Genomic DNA, 22,351 nt, shown 5'->3' with positions numbered 1-22,351 from the left:
AACAGGTTATTTTCCTGCCATAGGCAAGGTCTTCTGTTGCTCAATCCTGTGATTTACTGGCTGCTAGCCTTGATGTGTGTGAGACCACTGAGCCAGCAGCTGTACCACTGGGGAGCACTGACCTGCCCCTCTGTTCCTCGTGGCTCTGCTCCTGTTTGGACAAATTGGAAGGTTTCTCTAAAATATCCTTCCCAAGTGGACTGCTTGTCTTTGAGCAGTATGGTTGTGTCTGGGAGCTGTTCCTAGCAGGACTGCATCTTTTGGAAGCAGATGAAGACAAGGATGCATGTGTACATCTGCTTCATGAGCAGGGGAGGATTGGAGCTGGTACTTGGTGCTGGGGTGCTTTGGCACTTGGCATGGCAGCCGTATGGGTTCCCAGTTGGTGCTCTGTCATCCACGTACATCTCTTGTGATTAGTATGCACAGACTACTGGGACTGTCTGCATTTCATACCTGCTATCATTGCCAGTGTTCTTCTTGCATAAAGTAGATTTTGACAGCCGCTAAGTGGTTCCAGAAGTCCTGAAATCTCTGTCTGTGCTCTTCTCCCCAATTGCCAAGAGCAGGAATGTGCCTTGTTTAGGAGCAGAGTTTCCAGAAGCATGCAGGAATGTGACCCTGGTATGAGAGATGATCATTTTCCCAGGGAACATGCTGTCTGCTTTCCCACTGCTGGATCAGAGTAGATAGGGACTGGGAGGAAACACAGACAGAGGGTCAGCATGAGCTGGGCTTTAAGTGCAGCAGGACATGGTAGTGGTTGGAGAAGGTGGTTTTACAGCATGCAGCCACCTGGCAGGTGAAGTCCATACTGCAAGAAACGAACCTAACAACACAAAAACATTCCTGAAGTGTTTCAGTACAATGTTGTATGAAAAACTTACTTTTTCTTTCCCCTTCAGGGCAGCATCCAGGTTTCAAGGAAAGAGAATTATACGAGTTCAGGTGTGCTTTGGTGTTGGTAAATATGCTGTGATTCTTAGGTCTAAAAAGCTGTAGCTGACCTCAGCAGTGGGTTATCAGGACCGAATTTACTGGTGAAACTGGTTGAAGGCTGAACTGCAGATGGGCTCTCTGTGGAGGAAGACAAGCCTCCATCTCCCATGTGTGTAAAGGCTGATACTCATATTATTTCTCTCTTCAAATAATAGAGACTCACTAAAATCACGTTGACCAAGTTTTGCTGTCCTAATAGAGACTGATAATCCAGTCTCTTCCTGAGTGTTTTGTTCATGGGAAGCCCAGTGCTTACTCCAAGATACAGAAGCAGAGGCAGTGGTTACTTGCAGCTGCTGGCTGTCGTCCCTGCCTTTGCCATGTGTGATCAAGCTGAAATTTTTGCTTGCACCAGCACCATTTCCTTAGCTGTTTTATTTTTATAGTTTAGTTCCTTGGCTCAAACTCCAGAAATTCCTGCTGTCCCTCTATCCACATCGACTGTTTTGAACAATCTGGGATCCCTTTGGGGGATACATAGCTAACACCTTTGGACACAGAACTATATTTGAACGGGATATGAGTAAAAAGGAAGCAGTCAGAGTGAGCAGGTGTTCTCGTGCACCCACTTTTAGCTTATCCGAGAAATGCATCACATCAGAAAAACTATATTTAGCAGAGCTGGTTGTCACCCCCCCCCCCCGTCTCCCCCCTGGTGTCACTTCCACCCCGCAGCACAGCCCCAGCCAGCTCTGCCATTGGGCACCTCCATCTGAGCTTGGCTTGCTGTCTCTTGTGGTCGCTGAGCTCACCAGCACCGCTCTGATAGCAAACAGTGCACTGGGACAGGCTGCTGCTGCTTTGCTGAGAAGCTTCAAGTGCCAAAGGGGAAGTGGGCAGAGGTGGCAAAGCTGTCTTTGATGGCAGCAAGAGCAGGGATGAGGATTGTCCTCCAGCTGCTGGGTTGCTCAGGATAGGAAAGCTCCAGGGGATGAAATATAGCAGATTTCTATGTAAAATTTATGCCTAACATAAGTAGTTATTTTTGAGCTGCCTTTCTAATCCAATTATTCCCAGCTGTTCATTGGAGGAGGACAGCCAGGGACATCCAGTCCATTTTTAGAATGTAAAATGAGCAAATTCGGGGGGTTGGTTTTGTTGTTTGCCAGCTGGCCTGGTCTGAAATGTCAGGAACAAAGCAGTGTTAGTTTTGGATGGGAGTGTGCGGGTCAACATAGGGTGTGGGGCGAGGTGAGCAGCCTGCTGGGGGACATGCACTGCTGGGGATGGGACGGTGGGGGTGAGGGTGGTTGTGGATGAGCATCAGGGGAATATCAGTATTTCAAGACATGGTTAGGTTTTCTTATATGTAGATTTTTATTTATTTTTTGTAATTTTGAGTGATCTGGCTTGTTGTAAACTTGGGCAGCTCCTCTGCACAGCGGTGCTTGCTGGGGGCTTTGCCAGGGGTTTTGTTTGAAGCAAAGCCTTTGTAATTGAAGCTGTGTCCTGACTAGAAATGTCTTTAGGCCTTCCTGCCTGCCCTGTGGCTCTCAGCACTGATAGCTGATGGGCAGGTTTTGTTTCATGGCTGTTACAGAGCTCTTTGCTGTCAGCATCGGGACTCAGTGAAGTTGCTGAGTGCTGAGCTCTGGGCCCAGCTGCAGTTGGGTGGGCACCCAGCTCCTGTAGTCTGGAGAGCCACACCCAGAGAGCTCAGCAGCGTTTGGGATCCAAAAGTTATGTTCGTTTTTCATATTCCCTTTTTAGGAAGAATGAGCACTTTTAATTTACGTAATTTCTCATATCTAGATAAAACTCAGAGCTGTTTCAGTGCACGAACACTCAGAGTTCTGTCGGTCCCCAGGCAGGGCAAAACTCCATGAGATTATAAATAAATCCTAAGACTTTGTATTGTCGTTGCATTTATTTTCTTTCTGACTCGGATCAAGGCACCCCCCTGTCCTAGTTGAGAAGCGATCAGTTTGTTGTTATTGTGCTCTCCCTCTATATGAGAACAAGAGGTCAGTGGATGACATTACTGCTTTGTAAATTTAGAACAAATAAAAGGAAATGCTACTTCACCTAGTGCGTCGTCATCCTGTGGAATACACTGTTCCAGGATGTTAGTCAAAAGCTGTGGCTGGAACATAAAAAATAGCCAGACCGTGCTCCTAGCTGGATGCTTGTGCCCAAGGGGCTGCCCGGCCTCATGGCTCAGAGCAGCAGCTGTGCTGTGAGCACCACTCAGGCCTGGGGGAGGACTGTTTCTTAGGGAGAAGATTGCTGAGGCTCCTTCTGGTGGTGATGAGGATGGCTGCTTGCTGAGTGATCATCAGCCTCACCCAGCCAGCACAGATGTAATGGTTCCTGGATTTCTAATTATCCTCAGTAAAACATGTAAGTGTAGCACTACTGCAGGTTAAGCAGAAAAACAGCTTTGTGTGCTTGCTTCCTTTCCCCAGAGGAAAGGAAAAAAAAAATCTTACCTGTCCTTCACAGTGAAGCCTGTTTGCCCTCCTTAGAACAAGAGTGAGGTCTGAGATTGTGTTCTGCTTCCCATCTCTGATAATACTGCTAAATCCCAATGCAAATGTTGGTTTAGTGCTGAGTGATGGGGAACATTGTTCATCAATTCATCTCGCACAAAGCGGTGTTTTATTTACAGTTCTGTACAATAGACCCTCTATTTTAATTCTGTGACTCTTTGTCTGGATGGTTCAAGTATGAAGACCTTGATCTCTTTGTTAGTCCTCTGCCTTACAGGCTTATAACTTTATTTGTTCAGCACAAGGTTGTCTGAAGCTGAATGTGGAGATTTTAAAGCTGATGCAGTGGATGTTTTCAGGTGCTGGTGATTCCTCTCTGTTTGACTCTCTCCAGTGATCCAGGATGTCTGTAGCTTCACAAATGAGGTCTTGGCTAAATTCTCTGAGTTTCTGTCTATTATACCATTGGTTTAAGTTTCACATCTTCCAGAGTGACTTAAAAATAATACTGTGCATTTGCCTTTTTTTTAACTGAAGAGAGAAATAGGAAAAAGTACAGCCCTGAATGAGTGTGTTCTGTTGATAATTAGTGTCACCAGCTGCTTTGAATTATTTTTTCCCTCAGCCCAAGAGCATGCCAGTGACTTGTTGAGTGAACTGGTAGCTTCTCATCCAAAGCTGCTCTTTTTGAAGCAATAAAAGGTCCTTGGAAGATTGGACTTTCCATAGGGTACTGCTGTATGTAGGCAGTTATGGATGTTCCAGCATGGGGCCCTGCTCTACTTCATTTTTCTTGGGTAATATTGTTCAATTTCAACATACAAAAACCGTGTTTCTAATATAGGTGCCTCATTAAGGTTGATGTTTGTAGTGTGTTTTTCTAGGGGCTGTCAGCACCTCGCAGTAAAATTTGTTCTTGCAGGTAAATGCGGCAGTCTGTCCTACAAAAGAAATAGATTCTGAAAACTAAGATAAAGCAGAATCTTTTAGGTACATCTTTTTTTTTATTATTGGTGTTACATCTGCATTTCTTACCATGTGCTCCAAGCCATTTGGACATCAACAAGAAGCTTGACGTTCGATTTCTGATGTTTTTTACTCTGTTATATGGATTGTAATGAGAGAAGTGAGAAGGAGAACAGAAAACAAGTAGTTAGCATAGTTAGCAGGTCTTATACTAGGGTGTGTGGGGGCTCTTCGTGTTCCTGAGCAGCACCCCTTGGCATGCCTGGATGGGCACATGGATCTCATCTACCTCACCTGTCTGGACCCCAGCTGAATGGACAGCCATATGGATGTGGTCCGCTGAAGAGCCAGGAGCTTTTATTTCTCTCTGCTGCTGCCATCTGATAAACCAAGAGAGCATCGGTGATAGCTGTGTGGAAGCTTGTATGGCTGCCTCCTTGGGCCGATAGCATCCTTGGCATGGGGTCTGGCTACCATGGGGAAGCAGCCCAGGGTAGAAACACATGGTCCTTTTGGTCACTCTTGGTATGTGAGTCACTGAGCTGATGGGATGTTGGTTTGTCTACCAGTTTGAGGGTTTTGTTCTCTTAGATGCCTAGTGTTGCACTTTCAGTCTGATACACCAAATATGTGATCTAGTTTGTTAATTGATAGGAAGTGGTGTATTGTTCTGTTAACAAAGTATTTTAATGCTGTTGCCAATTTTAAAAGTACTTTAAAAAAACAACAACTTATGGAAGATCTGCACATGCAGTATATTAACTCTTACTGTTCTGTGCTTGATTTGTATTGTGCAGTTACTCAGATATGAGGCATTTCCTTACTCAATTCTGTATTGAGAATGAGAACTAATAACTCTGTAGTTCTGTAAATTTAGCAGAAGAATTAATGTAATCTGTGATATATATATATGAAAGCATAGTTGAAAGATGTAAATGACTTGTGTTGTGCAGCTTGTTGTGTCTGAAAATAGTGTCAGTAAACTGCGCTTGTGATAACATGTTCTCTCCCTGTCTCTCACTGACGTGCCCATTAATTGTGTGTCTCTCTTCAGATTATCACTCCATGTCGGAAGCTCATCCTTTGTGCTGATAACAGGAAAGAGATGGAAGATTGGATTGCAGCACTGAAGACAGTACAGAACCGTGAACATTTTGAGGTAATGGGAAAATGTGTTCCTTGTACTCTGTGCATCCTCTCCTAAGCAACAGCTTGTTATGAAACATAAAAATAAATATTCCATTGCCTTCTCACTCTTCAGTTAACTCCCCTGACTTAGTTCACATCTTGCCTGCTTGCTGTTCGGTTTATTTCAGTGTATCTGTTCACTTTCTGGGACTTTAATTAGACCAGCACTGCCACCAAAAAGAGCTGTCTGTGTTCTTCCCTCCTTGAAGCTCATCTGCCTGCTGTCCCTCTACTATGCTGGCACAACCATTCCTTTGCTATGCATTAAAATGAACTGGGGAACTGGTCCTGCTGGAAACTTAATTTAAAAAAAAAGGGAAAGGGGAAGGATCGACATCAGCAGATAAGTTCTCCAACTTTTTTGCAAGTGCACACTTGCACTGAGACAGGCAAGGGAAGCAGCACAGGAACAAGCAATCTCTTCTGGCATAAGGAGCTTCTAGAGCTACTGTGCGTAAACTTCATGTGGCCAAACAATTCCCTGCTAAAAACGTTGTATTTCTGCCTTCTCCCACTGTTGTATGCAAGTTTTTGTTCTAAGGGAAAAAAAGTCTTATGTTGCTACCTTAGATCTTGCTGTAATACATTTATTTTATTAGTCTACCCAGTACAGCATGGACCATTTCTCAGGGATGCACAACTGGTACGCCTGCTCACATGCTCGGCCAACATACTGCAATGTGTGTCGGGAAGCATTATCTGGAGTCACATCACATGGGCTCTCATGTGAAGGTAAGTGTTGCTTTGTCTCCTGTTTGGGGAGCAGCATCTTGGTAGCTTGTCCTAGACGGCTTTTAAGAGGAGTATTGTTAACAGTCTGCAAGAAGGTGATGTAGAAAAGCACTGCATAATAAACCCGACTGAGCCACAGGCTGTATACCTCTAGCGTGAATGAGGCTACTTTCACACTCTGTAAAATGACGTAGGAGTGTATGACTCCATAAATCATGCCAAATTGAGCAAGGTGATCATTAAACTTTGTACAAGCAACTGGTGAAATTAGTGAGGCAAAAATTAACAGCTAGCTCATCTCAGTATGCTTAGAATTGGTAGTTTTGGCAGTGCTAACAGAACTGATGTGTGCCCATGCTTTCTTTTGGAGCCAAGTATGGACACATGGGAGAAAGCTTTTGCACAAACTGCCACATTATATGTTCTAAAGCTGGATTAATATGTTGTTCTTCTTGTCTCTAGTGTGCAAGTTTAAAGCCCACAAGCGGTGCGCTGTGCGGGCTACCAATAATTGCAAGTGGACAACTCTGGCCTCTATTGGGAAGGATATCATTGAGGACGAAGATGGGGTAGGTGTTCATCTTAACTCTTCTAGCCTTAACTTGATGTGTAAGCACTGGTATGTGTTTTCTGCACTGTATAAATGCCGCTTGTGCCTTTATGTGTTAGTGGTGTGGTATAGGCATGAAATTCAGTGTGAAAAGCCCAAGCAAGGCAGTGAGGATTCCTTAATAGCAGGAGATGCTTGCTGTGGGCTAGGGAGGTTGAGGTTAAATGGTTGGAGGTGCAGGGAACCTGTTCTGAGTTTTGGGAAAGGAAAGACAAGTGAGTGGTTGGAACAGTATCTTATTATATCAAATGCCCGATGCACGGCTTTATTTCCTGAGTTGCCTGAGCATTTGAGCCTGATGTAAACTGCCCAAAGAGTTTTTTGGGTGTTTTCTAGAAGTTGCCCATGCTGTCCTCAAAGAGTGTGTTTACAGACTTGCATTGTGTATATCTGAAAGCCACAGTGTATCCTGCAGCCTTGAGTTGCATGCTGGTAGGTCCATGGTGGTTCTCTACCTCTGTTTCATTTGCAGATCTCAATGCCACATCAGTGGTTGGAAGGAAACCTGCCCGTGAGTGCCAAATGCACTGTGTGTGATAAAACCTGTGGCAGTGTCCTGCGTTTGCAAGACTGGCGCTGCCTTTGGTGCAAAGCCATGGTAAGTTGAATGAATTCCAGTAAAAGGGTAGTCTTTCATCAGCTCTACGGTGTGTTCCTTTAATGTCATTTACTTAAAACAAAACCTCTAACAGTGCTGACAGTATTTGCTCTGAAGGGCTTCATTGTTTTCTCGAGGTGATAAAGAGTCTGCAAGAGGTAAGAATTTGAATTGTGCTGAGAAACACCACTGTGATATATAAAAGTAAGACCTGAAATTAATTAATGCAAATTCATTTTCTTTTGATAGCCAGCTTTTGTAGAATAATCTAATTATTGTAGATATGAACCAGTGCCTCAGGTATGAGAGATTTTAAAGAGCCACTCTGTGGCATTTCTACAAGTTGAAAAGATGCAACAAAAAAGATTATAAAGAATACAAAGCTATTTTGATAATGGTAGTTTCATTTCCCATTGCAGTAGGTTTATCTTGCCTAAGCACTGTAGTGGTACAGGTCTTCTGTGTTTCTGGTTGTCTCTGGGATTCATAAGGGAAGTATTATGTTGTATGACTTCATGGAGTGTTACAGGGGGATGCTCAGACCCCAGACAAACCCTCTGTCTTGCAGACTTGTAATATCTTAACTGCCTTACTCCATATTAGATTTGTGTGGCATGATTAATCCCTTCTTCTCTCACTTTTTGTGTCCTTCATGTGCTCCTGACTCATCCTCATGAATTCTCAGCTTTTTCTTTCATTGCTACTTTTGATCACTTAATCATAGGCTGGCTTGACTTGGGAGGGACCTTCTAGTTCCAGCCTCCTGCTGTGGGCAGGGCTGCCACACATCAGATCAGGCTGTGTAGTTGTCCAGCCCAGCCTTGGATGCCTCCAGGAATGGGACATCCATGGCTTCTTTGGGAGGCTAAGATTTTGAAAGCACAGCACCTGAAGGCTTTTAAAGCCCATAATTTGTTATCTGGTCCTCTCCAAACTCACAATGCTAGTCTCGTGAATTCAGATGTTGGAAAATGTACATATTAATGTAGAGTGGAGGAGAGTTAATAGTAACCTGGTAGATCATTCTTTAACGTAACCTAACTGATTGACATTTCCTAGGGATCCTTCCCTCTTGCTTTCTTTCTTACCCTTTAAAACCTCTTGTTCCCAAAAGGTTCTGAAATGAATTTGTTTGTTTTAGGTACACACAGCATGTAAAGAGTTGTTGCCAAGCAAGTGCCCTCTTGGGCTATGCAAAGTATCTGTCATTCCTCCTACTGCTCTTAACAGCATTGATTCAGATGGTAAGTATCACTACTAAGTGGTGCCTTCTTTCTCTTCTTCTCAGTCATAGTCCTTCCAGTTAACACTGTTAATGCCAGATTCTGTTGACTTAAAATTCTACTTGTGGTGCTGCTGACATTCCAAACTAGAAGATCTTGCTGAAGTGTTGTGTTGAGCTGTTTGCTTCACTCTTGCATTCAGTTTATTGCTCCGTAAAGTCACTATTTGCTGAGCTGCAGCTGTTAACATTTATGAAGAACCAACTCTATTGCAAAAGTGGTTTGAGAGGGCTGGGGAAGCTGCAGAATTTGGCATTCTGTTAGGTGATAAGTGTGACATTTGGCAGCATGAGCTGTGGTTCATGCTGGATTCAGGGCTGCACACACTTGGCATGTACCCAGTGAGTGCCATAAGCATAGGGAAAGTATTAACTTCAAACTAGACTATGGCGTGTTGTTCGTTTGTTTTGTCACTCCATCTTTTCCTCCCTCCCCTTCACATCTTTCCTTAACTCAGGTTTCTGGAAAGCTACTTGCCCACCTTCTTGCACAAGTCCTTTGTTGGTCTTTGTCAACTCAAAAAGTGGAGACAACCAGGGAGTAAAATTTCTACGAAGATTCAAGCAGCTACTGAATCCAGCCCAGGTATTTGACCTTATGAATGGAGGACCTCACCTTGGGTAAGCAGATATTCTATAGATGTGTGCATTCCCTGTAAACACCAGCAAAGCATGTGGGACTTATTTGATTATAAGCTCATCTTCAAATGTAACGAAAAACTTAATCCTGAGAGAAGGCTGGATACACGTGAAGTCTGGGGGAGTTTTTACCTCTCAGAGTTTAGTGTTATTGATAAACTCAAAATATATGCAGTTATATCCATTCGTCATTAATAGCAGACCAGTTTGAGGGATTTTGGAGGAATTCCAGCAATGTTCCCCTGGAAGAAAACCAAGCATGGAAAGATGAAATCCAGAAAAAGTCCAACAATGGATTTGTAACAGATATCTTGAAATTCTGTCAATGAGTTTTAAGTTAAATCAGGTGAACAGTCAGATGTCAGAGATAGCAAATGAATACTGTTAAAATGAGATAAATCCAGACATAACCTGGTTAAGTGTGTGAAACATCCATCCTTTAAAGATTTAATGGCAATGCTGATAAAGTGTCACTTAAGAATGCTTTCAGTTGCTTCTGATCTAGGGGACATTTCAGGTTTGTTTACAGGATTTCGCTAGAGTAAGTATTGATTAAAGGAAATGAGAAGAGCTGTGGAACAAATCCCTTTACTGTGTTTCTGCAGCTCTGTTTAAAAAAGAAGTTTGATCTCTTAGTTTGCTCCCTCTGAACACTTCTGTTGCATCAGATTTGAGTAACTTTCTCATGAATCAGTGCTTTTTATAATAAGAACTAAAACAGGATGAGCCTCCATTGTATTTTTCTGTATTTAACTCGAAGTCTGTGACCTGCAGATGCAGGCTGCTAAGTCTAGGAGCATCCATTCTGAAATGAGAGATCACCAAGAGCTGCTCTGAACTGTTGTTCATATCATAAGACCTTGTTCCTTGCCACAGCGCATTGCAAAAGACTGACCTTTAAAACTGCAGTGTGCTATCCAAAGGATGTGCTTGGCTGATAAATAATTTACAGAGAACTATTAAAATTAAATGTTTTTCTTCTTCCTCATCCCAGTTGGGCTGTGCCTATAAGCAGGAGCGAAGGAAAGGAAAGCTGTAGCACATATTCTCAAACAGCTGCTTTTGTTTGCCTTTTTAAAAAGGAAGTGATGGTACGGATTAAAGACTGCTTCTTAACAATTTAAACACTCTAAACTTGTGCCAGTCAAACTGTACCATAAGATGTTGTAATTGCTGATAGATGTGTCAGTAGTGCTTGAAGAAGTAGAGTTTCACATGCTACAGCAAATCCTTTCGAGGCAATAAAGAATAGGTTAAAATAAATAAAAGCAGGCAGTAGTTCTGGGAGGTGTTCACTAAGAGGCATAGTTTCAAACAGCTTAAGTAGAGGTTGTTTTTGCATTTAATATTCTGGAAAGAGTAAATAAGAGAAGTTCATGCTTGTCTTGGTTGAGTGCTGTTCTCTGCCTGCAGGACAGATGAGGTGCCAGAGAGTTGATTGATGTTGCTTTCCCAGAAGCTCTGAAGCTTGAGAGGCTTTATATCCTCTTGCAGTTGTCTGCTTTCTGAATGACTGCATCGAGTTCCCATTCTACTACAAGTCTTGCTTTAATTGGCGTGGCCTTGAGTGTGGAGGCAGTGACATCAGAGCGCTCTCAGTAGTGACAAATAACTAGTGTTAGTCTGAAGGCAGCAAATGTGCAAAGAGGAATTAATTCAATGGATAATAGCTATCACATGCCTGTTTCCTCTTCTGTTCAGACAAAAGTGCCTTGCTTTAGAAGGAGAGTGCATCTGGGACATATTTCTGTAGTGAATAGCCATTGTAAATTGCTTAGCTGTATTAATAATAATTCCTTATTTATAATCGTTTGAATTCCTTTGTAGTCTGACAGTGGCCTGTATTCATTGCGAAATCAGAGCCTGCTTGAAGTAAATCTGACATGGTTGTAACCCAGATTAGAATTGTTTAGCATTCCCTTCTGTAGCAGCTGATTGTTCATCTTTCTTGTTGCTTTTTTTTCTTTCCCTTCTCTGTAGTTTACGCTTATTCCAGAAGTTTGACACTTTCCGGATTCTGGTTTGTGGTGGGGATGGAAGCGTTGGCTGGGTTCTCTCTGAAATTGATAGCCTCAATCTTCACAAGCAGGTACCTGCTCCATGAGCTTGGTTGGGTGTAGGAAGGAAGTATCAACAGCAGACAACTTCTGCTGATCATACAGTTGTAGTTTGCCCTGGGACTGAAGCTGCTGAAACTTACCATAGCTGTATATTTGCAGTCATTTTCTGCAAGAAGCAGCACTGGACTAATTTATTCTTATCTACAGTGCTCCTCTGTAATTTCCTTTTACTAGATCCCATTTTAGAGTGGCTCTGGTTTAGTCCTGCTCCATTGCCAACAGGAACTTATACTTGAAATGAGCTGCAATTAGAAAACAGGGATTTCAACAATAGTCGCAATTCTCATCAATTCCCTTTAATTCTCATGCTGTTTCCAAGCCCTGGGATACCTAGAAATTTCATTGGAATAGAGATGTCATACAGTGTTTAATTCATTTCCATTTTGTCTAGGAGATGGCTATGCTAATATTACAGAAAAGGCAATGTCGCCACCTGATGGTTAAATTAGTCCATCAGTAGGATGGGGTGCCTCCTTTTAGCAAGGTGCTCGTTGTTGAGTGGTTCTACACTCCTCACTCAACTGACAACTTACTTAAGAGCAGAGGGAATTTTTCCTTATTTGCAAGCTTTTTTGACTGTTTTTTTCATCCAGTGGCTTCCCCTCCCCCTGGGACTAGCTGTTTCTCAATAGCCAGTCTTTGTAAGGAATCAGTCATGTTACTTTTGGCTGTTTGTGGTTTGTGTTTTTCCATTTGAATATCAATTTTTATTTCCTTTTCTCTGATGCAGTGCCAGCTGGGAGTGCTGCCACTGGGAACAGGGAATGATCTTGCTCGTGTATTAGGCTGGGGATCTGCTTGTGATGACGATACCCAGCTCCCACAGATCCTGGAAAAGCTGGAGAGGGCGAGTACCAAAATGTTGGACAGGTAAATAATCAATGCTGAGCTGCATCTGTTGGGCTTCTTAGTAATTCCAGTTTGAGTTTTCTTTGATAATCTTCTGTCAGCTTTTATAAAAAAAAAGGTAGTTATGCTTTCTGTGTCACTGCTGCAGAATTGTAATAAGGGAAATGGGTGTCCAGACATTGGCCCACTTTCCTTTAGGAATGCAAGGCCAATTACAGTGTCTGTGCTTTCTTTTCAGTGCAGTTCTCTTACATTTTAGTGGGACTTTATTTTAAAGTTAACCTTGTTCCAGAGTTCTTGTCAGTTTAATTTGACAGCCTCACATGTGACGTTTCAAACTGGTTTTTCTTGGGAAATTTGAAGCAATTTATCTTGAGTTCAGCTTTTAAATGAAAGCTGAACACAGAAATTGACATGTTTATCTCTTGATATAGCCTGTATATCTTCATACATTTTAAACTTCTTGTCTTTAGAACTGTACTTTGGCCTCTGTGTTCTCATGTTGAATTGAGTAATGCTCATTGAATTGCTGTGAGGAAGGAGAGAAGTAGAGAGAATGTGACTTCATTCATGCCCCTATCAAAGTGCTCTTCATCCTTCTTGAGTTTCTAACCAGTTAGATCCTCTGGGTAAAGGCAGAAATCATCTGCCTCGTGGTGACATCTATTATGCCTCCTTTTCAACAGGTGGAGCATTATGGTGTATGAAACCAAACTCCCTCGGCAGGCCTCCAGTTCCACAGTCACTGAAGATTTCAGTGAGGATTCGGAGGTACTTTGCAAGATGCAGAAAGGGCATCAGAATGGACAAGAAGAGAGGCAGTGGTCGAGTTCATCCTATGGATGTCATAGGACCTACAGAGATCCTGGGGCTTTAAATCAGTGAAATATTAAAGAGGAGGTTGAGGTTAAACAGAGTCAACAACCATAGTGGGGGAATGCTTTGGGACAGGAGAAAGGAAATGATTGGCTGCTCTGCTCTTGTGATGTTATGTTGTTGAAATTGTGGAAAGCTGCATAGCAGTCGCAGGAACTTTTAACACTGGGCTTTTAGAGATACCAAGAACTGCACTGCTGATGATTGATTGGTTCAGAATTAGTTTTTTTTATCAAAATCTAGTCTTCAGTGGGTAAATAAATTCTGGACCACAGAATTTTTCTAAGGCAAAAAGAAGCTACATAGTATTAGGTATTCTCTGGGGAGCTGGACCTAAACATTGTGTGCTCTAATGTTGGGAGGCAGCACCCCAGTGACTTGTTTCTGGCTGTCACAGGTGCAGAAGATTCTCTTCTATGAAGACTCTGTTGCTGCTCATTTGTCCAAAATTTTGACTTCTGACCAACATTCAGTGGTCATCTCCTCAGCCAAGTGAGTACTTAAAGAAGAGTTATTCTAAATGAAAATTGGACTGTGAAAATCCCAAGACGATCCTTGCATGACTGTGTTTCCCTTACCATCTTTGTCTAGGGTGCTTTGTGAGACAGTGAAAGATTTTGTGGCTCGAGTAGGGAAAGCCTATGAGAAGGCAACAGAAAGCTCAGAGGAATCAGAGGTCATGGCCAGAAAGGTAAGACTGAAAAAATGGTTACGGCTTCCTACTTCAGACATTGAAAACTGTTGTTTTCAGAGAAATAGGATAGCAGCAGTTCAGCAAGCTCTAAAAGCTTGAGCTATCTAGACCTATTGTTAGTCCTACTTAAAACTTCTTCTTCACCCTGTAGTGTTCTGTCCTGAAGGAGAAGCTGGACTCACTATTAAAGACACTGAATGATGAATCTCAAGCATCTTCATCTCTGCCAAACCCTCCTCCCACCATTGCAGAGGAAACTGAAGATGGTGATGGGTCAGGCAGTGCTTGTGATTCTTCCAGTGACCGGTCAGTGGGCTCATCATGTACTGCACGGCCCCAGATATTTCGGCCCCGGGAACAGCTCATGTTGAGAGCCAACAGCTTGAAAAAAGCCATTCGTCAGATTATAGAGCACGCAGAAAAAGGTAACTTGTTAGGAGTCTTGTGGCTTATTAGTGGCTCTTGAGAATTAAGTGTTTCCATTATTCCAAAGGAGAGCGGTATTCTTTAGTAACAGCAGCTTTCATTAGCTGCAGAAGCTGTTTGGTTGCCCTGGCTGTCTAGTTCCGTCTCTGCTAAGCCCACATTGCTTGGTAAATGAGTCTGAAGTTCAAGGTATGTTCTCCCCAAAGGGCTGGTTTAGGAAGTCACTACCCACACACACTCTGTTCATTTGGGTTTCCTGTCTGTCCCCACCCATACCACAACTGTGTCAGCACAACTGTTTGTGTGGTCTTGCTGTAAAACAGATCTGAAAATAATTGGGAAGAAAGTATTTTAAGTATTTTAACTTGGATTGTTTCAGAAATCTCTTTATACTACAGCCCAGCAAAACAATGCAGTGGTATGACTGAAAGGGCAATGAACTGTAGCACAAGGCAAGAGAATGCAGAAACTTCTTAAATGAGCTTTCTTACTGGGAAAATGTTATAATGCTTCACCTTGATATAAATCGATCCTGTTCCTGTGTTAACTTCCTAGGCAGGTGACCCTCTTCTCACTTTGGCCCTTATTATGACCCCAGCCACTCACACCTCTAGCTCTAAGTTTCATTTCCTTCAAAAAGCTTCAGTCTCACAGATGTTAGTCATAAACCCGCTAAACTTAGACCAAAGGAAGTATTTAACAGTTTCTTATTGAAGATAAAAGCATTGAAGTTGCAGATGTTAGTCCATGTATACCTGAAAATGCATTGTAGAGAGCAACAATGTAGTAAGTTGCAAATCTTTGCAGTGTTACTTGGATTTCCAGCACTGCATTTCTAATGTGCAGCCGTTGCTGAAGGTGAAGATATATGAAATGATGGAAGTTAAGCAAATAGTCTGTTTCTCTGAAGTAGTGATTGTGACCTCAGGGCTGCCTCATTTTGCTTATCTTGATCTGATGCTTTTTGGAGTTTTTTGAAGCCCAATCAATTTGCTTAATCCAGATATATTTATTTGTTTGTTTTTTTATTTATTTGCTGGGTTAGCAGGTTGGATTTCCTTGTGGATAGTTCTCGTGAACTGCCAAATCAGCACAAGGTGGGACAGGGGCTCTGAAAGAAGTGGTGAGCTGGTAGATCAGCTGTACTCTATGAGAGGTCACTGGGGAAGTAGCACTGTTGTTTACATTTGGTTATTTAAGCAGCATGCTAGTTTAATTCTTGCCAGTTCTTGGGCAAACTCCAGTTACGTTTCAGATGTATTTATTCAACTTGTCCAAACCATTTTCCTTCTTCCAAATGATGTGATTGGATTCTTTTCTTTTGTTTGTATTGTTGTTTACCAAGTTCCTCCTGGTTGTATGTGACTAAGTGTCCTTTTCAAGTGACTTGTCTTATTGCCCAGCTGCAGATTAAGCAAACAGAAAATTCAGTTTGATCAGTCATTTAATGTCCCACTGGTTAGAATTTCTGGCAGCATCTGAACATGACTAAGTGGAAGCCCATCATTTGCAGCCCATCATTTGGGTGCTTCTGTTTAGAACCTCCCTGCTGAAGAAAGCAATAGACTAAGCCATCCCAGTTCCAAAAGCTCTCCAGAGCAGAGTTTAGGTGAGGCAGAGGATACAGGAACACTTTTTGTTATTCCTATACTTTCATATAAGGAATCAACAGTAGGATGGTACTCTAAAGGTCTTATTTCTGTAAGTGGGGAGGTGTTTTCTACCTAGAAAAGTTGCAGTCACCTACTTTCTCTTTCTTCGTAGCTGTAGATGAACAGAATGCCCAGACCCAGGAGCAAGAGGGCTTCCTCCTTAGTCTGTCAGCTTCTGAGGAAGGCAAGGAGCTAAGGAACGAGGACAAAATCTCCCTGCAGTCATCACACAGCAGCAGCTATGGATTGTCCAAAGGGAGGAGCCAGCGAAAAGGTATTGCTTTGGGGCTGCCACTGTGCAGCTTTCACCTGCAAACTGCAGTTCTGTTAGTTGTAAGAAGTGAGGGATGTGCTACATGTATTACCTTCCACATCATGTTCTCTACTTCTTAACTTCAGATGCCTGGCTTTGCATATTTCTGTGCTCAACCCTGTGTTCACATGCACCATTTTTTGATATGTTGCTGGTGGTCTAATTTCTTAGTGTATGGCACCTAGGGTTCTTAACACTCAGCAGTGATCTGCATTCTCTTGGCTTCCAGTGCTTGGACAAAGATGGCCTTGAGAATTTTTCATGTCATCTACCTGATGACTTATCCATGTAAGCTCCTGCCATCTTGATGGCACGGAACAGAATCCAGTCAGTTTAAATAACTCAGTTATGTGAACAATTTTAGAGATCCTCAGCTGCTCTGAGTTTATTTGGAATTAACTGAGTATGAACCGGGAGCCAAATACACTGTCTGTTGTGGCACCAAAAGATTTTTCTCATCTCTATTTCTCATATTTGCCTGTCACATTTCTGCACCTCTGGTCTGTGAGGTTTTCTGACAGCACATACACTGCATCTCTGTCTCTTAATGACAGTTTCTGTGAGCTCTTTTACAGTGGCCAGAGTGTTTTTCTCATTCACTGATTCTTAACCCAGTCTCACTGCTCAAGTTGTGCTGTTATGTGCTGGTCTGAATCACATCATGTTTGTCAATAGCCATGTTTGTATTATATTTTACAGCATCCAAGTCTCCTTGTGAAAGGCAAATAAGCAAAGGAAGTTTATCACTGGGCAGTTCTGCATCTCTTCCTCCCCAGACAGGAAACCGGGACAACTTGCCAATGCTGAACACAAAAATCCTCTACCCAAGTGAGTGTAATACTCACCACTATTCATTCAAGCAGCCCACTGGAGTGTGGGTGATGACAACACAGGCTTAAGGCTCCATATAAAACGAGACATTTTTCCTTTTGCTGGGTCCACTTGGAAATAAATCTCTTTGTAGATAACATTGCACTAGAACAGAGCAGTTGAGGCATGGAGTGATTGTAATAATTTTCAATACAGTTGAGACCTAAATACAGATTTCTATTAACGCTGTGCAGTGGCAGAATTTATGTGTCAGTTACAAGGAGATTCTGAGCTAAAAGGGAGCTTGAGAAGGCTGATAAGGTGCCAGGCAGATGAAAGAAGTTTCTGGAAAGCAGCAGCCGTGGACTGGGAGCAGTAGTCTGTGTGAAGACTGTGCAAACCCAGCAGCATTACAGCCTTATGCATCTTGTGTAGCAGCTTCTCCATCACTGTTGTGCCATTTTTCTACCTATCATGATCTTCCTGTTGCCAATTTTCCTACAGATATCCGTGCTGGCATGTCCGGGTCTTTGCCTGGGAGCTCTGTCATCAGCCGCTTGTTGATCCATGCTGATCCCTTCAACTCTGAGCCTGAAAATCTGTGAGTATGCCCAGTTGAAGTCAGTGGGCATTTCCAAACGAACATCAGCATTGTGCTGACAAGTAGAGACATTTGGAGTGCTAAATAATGCACTGCAGCAACTCAGAGTTATGTAATGAAGTAATGTGCTGGTGCCTGCAAGGGTTGTCTTATGTAGCTCTTATACATGCAGTGACATGTGAGATGCACAGTACAAGACTTTTAGGTTTTAGGTGAGAGAATGAAATCCAAATCAGTTTTCTTCCAACACTTAGAGATGACTCCAGCTTTCAGTGAGCAGGCAGGAAGTTGTTTGGGAATTGGCACCATGGAGGTCAAAGAAAGCTCGTGGACAGGGCACAGTAGGGCTAACAGGTAGCTAGTGTGATGTGAACTCTTCCTCAAATCGTTTCTGCTGAATTATTTAGCAGAAAAAAACAGTTAATGCAGATTTAATGCTTTAATTCAGTGTCCCTGAGATTAGGCTACTTTTATTTGTCAGGCTGTAATTAACACCTAATATATACATGCTTTAGCAATTAGCATTGCAGATGCTTTGTGTGCCTTTTTCACAACTCCAGTGACCAGGCATGTAGCTTGTTATAACTAAAATGTAGACTTTAGAGTATCTTTTGGTGGCAAGGGGAGAATTCTTCCTTGAATCTTGTGGCTGGTCAGAGGCTGCAGACTGGGGACCTCTGCTCAGTTGCCCATTTTGTGGTTTTAGGTTTTAGGCACTTCCCAGCAGTGCTCGTCTGACACGTTGGCATACAGCCTTCTTGTTCTTCACCTTTATATACAAGGGGATTATTAGGTGGCCAGGTGGGGCATGTGAGATGTATCCTACATGGTATGTAGGCTTAGGAGTGAGAGTTTTGGGGTTGTTTTTTGTGTATTTTTTTTACTTGACAGTGAATGTTACACTGAGAAGTGTGTGATGAATAATTACTTTGGGATTGGACTGGATGCAAAGATTTCGTTGGATTTCAACAACAAACGTGACGAGCACCCAGAGAAATGCAGGTGGGTTTGATATTGACTGACCATTGACTACTGCCAGAAGTGACTGAAATCAGTTTATGTTTTCATATGTGCTTTTGAAGTCTGGAAGTATGATGAGTAGATACATCGTCAGTCCCATCTGTGTGATCTTTTATGAAGGTTAGGAAGAAGGCTTGAAGATTGAGGATATGATTTTTCTAGTTTATTATTGACTCATTATGTTGTTGTGGATCTTTGACTAGCTACATCAACGTGGATACAGTGCTTTGGTTCCATTTACTTTGTAACCTCACACACAGGTTTCTCTCCTGGACATACTGTTTAACTCAGAGAACACATCTCAGCTTTAAGTGCAACTGAGGCTATATTTGGCCTTGATACTAAATTAATACAAACAGACCACTGTATCAGTCACAGGCTTGGGGCTTTAAATACCTGGGCAACTAGAAAGTACTTTGTATGACATGGTGTTGTTGGTACATTTTCTTGACACAAGCTAATGTTGCAAAACGCTGTTGATGTCCTGATATATGAGACTGACCCCTTCTGTGCTACGGGAGTCTCTTTTTGTGTCTGGTAATACATGTTACTCAGTTATCCCAAGTTCCTACATGACTTTTTTTCAAAGTGGATATTTTTCTAATGTAAGTGATGGTAATTTTGAGTGTTTGGCCCCTTTGGAAGCAAAGCTCATTAGTATTTTAGGGTGTAGGAGGTGCCATTTCAAACTATGTGGATGCTTTTGCCTCAATGAAAAAGCGAATGCCATTCCTGACCCTTTCTCTTTTGTTTTGCTCACTTAGAAGTCGTACTAAAAACATGATGTGGTATGGAGTATTGGGGACCAAGGAGCTGCTACACAGAACATATAAAAACCTGGAGCAGAAAGTGTTGCTGGAGGTGAGGAATTAGCATGTCCTTCTGCTGCTAAAACTGGAGTACGTGATCCTCCTTACTGGCCAGGATGTTTCCCTTGCCAGCTCAATACAGCGTACTTGCTGTATCTTTGTGGTAGCTGGAAGTGGTTTGTCCTAGTCCTGGAAAGTAATTTGTATTCTCAGCCCATTATAAGAAGCATCGTCTTGTTGTAATGTAGCCATCCCCAGCTCCATGTTAAGTGCAGATAGGATTGTTAGATGTGGTGTCTCATGTGAAAACAGCATTTTAGATGATGTGAAGTAGAGCTTTTAATTTAACTATGCTATAAGGTAGATCAAATAAGAAAAATAATTATTCCTGTATTGCCCACCCACAGCATGAATGACTGTAACAGGGAGATCCTCATTGCAGCAGGTGGTTCAGAAACTTTATTCTACTTTCTGGAATAGACTGAGAGGCTCTGCCAAGCCTCTCAGTTGTTCTTTTTGCCTGTTGGGGTAAAGAAGCAACAGTCTCTACAGCCTACCTCAGCCAAAGGAGAGGTGGTTCATGAAACATGAATGAGTATGTTCTTCTACTCTGTTAGATAGAAGAATAAGCTGAAGTAACCTGAATTAATTTATTGTTTAGCTGTACCATACAGGGTGTTCTTAGAGTATGTGCTGTGGCAGAAGAGGTTCTCTACAGCTGTGCTGGGAGTAATGATGCCTTCTTTTTTGTACAGTGTGATGGGAGACCAATCCCTTTGCCCAGCCTCCAGGGAATTGCTGTACTCAACATTCCCAGCTATGCAGGAGGCACCAATTTCTGGGGTGGAACCAAAGAAGATGATGTGAGTATTCTCTAAGATAGCTCAGGAAATGTTTTAAATTGATGTTGCTTCTGGAGTCATAGCTGCTGAGAACAGAGCTTGGAAGAATAGGACAAGGGGCATGTCTGCCTGTATTTCTTTTCTGAGTTGGCTAGAATACTGAAAAGTCAATATTCAGCAACTTTGCACCCAAGCAAATCTGTAGTGATTCAGAAAGAAACCAGATGCTGTCCTGAGCATGAAGTGTGCTAAATTTTACTCAGAAGGTGGTGAAGCAGTGAAACAGGTTGCCCAAAGAAGCCATGGATGCCCCATCCCTGGAGGTGTTCATGACCAGACTGGATGCTGCCCTGGGAAGCCTGATCTTGTGAGAGGAAACCCTTCCTGTGACAGATTTTGGAGATATGTGGGCTTTAAGGTCACTTACAGAATGGCTTGGCTAGAGATGTTATGAAATTGACCTTCTGCCTTCAGTCTGCTTGAGAAGTAAAGGCCCTTTAAGGCAAAGGGAGCTGGATCCAGTCAGAAACATTGTATTATTTGTAATGAAAGAAGTGCCTATTCTCATAAGAATAATTATTCCCTTGTTGTTATGGTCTTTGTGTTAGAATTATACTTTGAGTGCTATTGGAAGCGCAGTGGAAATATTGAGGCTCTTTTTATCTTTCTGGTACGGCTGCAAATCTTCACCTTCTTTCCTCACTGTTAATTCTATACAGATTAAATAGCACAACTGAAAACTAAGACCCAGCTGTAACAGCTGGGGGAAAAGGAAAACCTCTCTAGCAGAGCTGTATGTCAATTGAATTCTCTCTCCCTTGTGTTTGACTAGACATTTACAGCCCCCTCCTTTGATGACAAGATTTTGGAGGTGGTAGCCGTGTTCGGTAGCATGCAGATGGCAGTGTCACGAGTGATAAACTTACAGCATCATCGGATTGCACAGGTATCAACTGCTTTAATGAGCTCTTCTTGCCACCTTCATCCTCCAGCTGGTGGTGTTTTTGCCAGTTTCATTCTGTAAAGCCTTCCTGTTCTCTCTTGTCCATGAAAGAACACCCACCGAGGTTGAAAAGGAGAATATTCAGGGACAGCATGAACATGGAGTTGATTGCTGGTGATCATTGTGGGTGGAGTTAGATGGGCATTTCTAAATACAGATTAGTCCAAAGACACAGCAAATGGTGCTTGCATGATCTGGTAGAAACAAAGCTTCAGTACCCAGGGAAGTATTTTGGAAAGAGTGTCTTATGCTTCTGAAAAAGCAGTGTTTCTGTATTGCAATCATTTCTTGCAGTGTCGAACTGTGAAGATAGCCATCCTGGGAGAAGAGGGAGTTCCTGTCCAAGTGGATGGAGAAGCCTGGATCCAGCCTCCGGGTTACATCTGGATTGTTCATAAGAACAGGGCACAAACCCTGACCCGAGACAGGGTAAGAGCTGCCTTGGATGCACTGTACAGCACACCCATGCGTTCTGATGTCACATGTTCTTGCTGTGTGTCAGTGGCCACACATGAAAACTTATCTTGGTAGATGCAGGAAGTGAGACTCTCTGGGAAGAATATGATTAAGCTTGCATTCACTACTTGCGGAATCATATAGGTAAAGTTTTGCCAAGCTTATTTTGCATTTTCTAGGTGCCCTGTGACACAGCATTTCTTAACATGCTGTTTGTCCCTGATTAGCTGAGTGCTGTGGACTGACTAGATTCAGCTGTTCAATATTTTGATTTCTCTTTATTATTCAGTATGTGATTTAAACCTCTTTGGCCAAGGAAAGTGAGTCTCATGCCTGGTTCAGCATAGTGTGCCCATCTCATTTCCTAACTTTTAAAAGTATCCGATGAGTACTAGCACATAGGGAAAGTCTTGCTATTTTAAACTATTACTGAATGG

The 22,351-nt window shown here is 42.5% G+C and overlaps 1 protein-coding gene across 8 annotated transcripts in view; it reads left to right on the top strand.

Annotated features, from left to right (window-relative positions):
* Window positions 1-22,351, top strand: part of DGKD (diacylglycerol kinase delta) — a 52,370-nt gene that overhangs the window by 19,277 nt on the left and 10,742 nt on the right. For 7 of the 8 annotated variants that reach the window (XM_015871048.3, XM_085512533.1, XM_085512536.1 and 4 more), the window contains 20 exons: window positions 5,449-5,553; window positions 6,182-6,314; window positions 6,777-6,883; window positions 7,397-7,522; window positions 8,664-8,766; window positions 9,263-9,425; window positions 11,424-11,532; window positions 12,294-12,433; window positions 13,099-13,183; window positions 13,686-13,780; window positions 13,880-13,979; window positions 14,134-14,407; window positions 16,173-16,334; window positions 17,073-17,201; window positions 17,688-17,784; window positions 18,676-18,786; window positions 19,569-19,665; window positions 20,369-20,476; window positions 21,288-21,401; window positions 21,753-21,887. In XM_015871048.3, the coding sequence (XP_015726534.2) occupies window positions 5,449-5,553; window positions 6,182-6,314; window positions 6,777-6,883; window positions 7,397-7,522; window positions 8,664-8,766; window positions 9,263-9,425; window positions 11,424-11,532; window positions 12,294-12,433; window positions 13,099-13,183; window positions 13,686-13,780; window positions 13,880-13,979; window positions 14,134-14,407; window positions 16,173-16,334; window positions 17,073-17,201; window positions 17,688-17,784; window positions 18,676-18,786; window positions 19,569-19,665; window positions 20,369-20,476; window positions 21,288-21,401; window positions 21,753-21,887 (2,493 nt within the window). Of the gene's footprint in view, window positions 1-3,318; window positions 3,340-5,448; window positions 5,554-6,181; window positions 6,315-6,776; window positions 6,884-7,396; window positions 7,523-8,663; window positions 8,767-9,262; window positions 9,426-11,423; window positions 11,533-12,293; window positions 12,434-13,098; window positions 13,184-13,685; window positions 13,781-13,879; window positions 13,980-14,133; window positions 14,408-16,172; window positions 16,335-17,072; window positions 17,202-17,687; window positions 17,785-18,675; window positions 18,787-19,568; window positions 19,666-20,368; window positions 20,477-21,287; window positions 21,402-21,752; window positions 21,888-22,351 lie in introns of those variants that run through there. The other variant, XM_085512537.1, reaches the window with a different exon arrangement.

Source organism: Coturnix japonica, chromosome 12 (assembly GCF_054131305.1).
Source record: "Coturnix japonica strain WE chromosome 12, WE-NBRP24, whole genome shotgun sequence".
NCBI lineage: Eukaryota > Metazoa > Chordata > Aves > Galliformes > Phasianidae > Coturnix > Coturnix japonica.
Note: the sequence above shows the minus strand (reverse complement) of the source record. Positions and strands in the feature narration are given on the sequence as shown.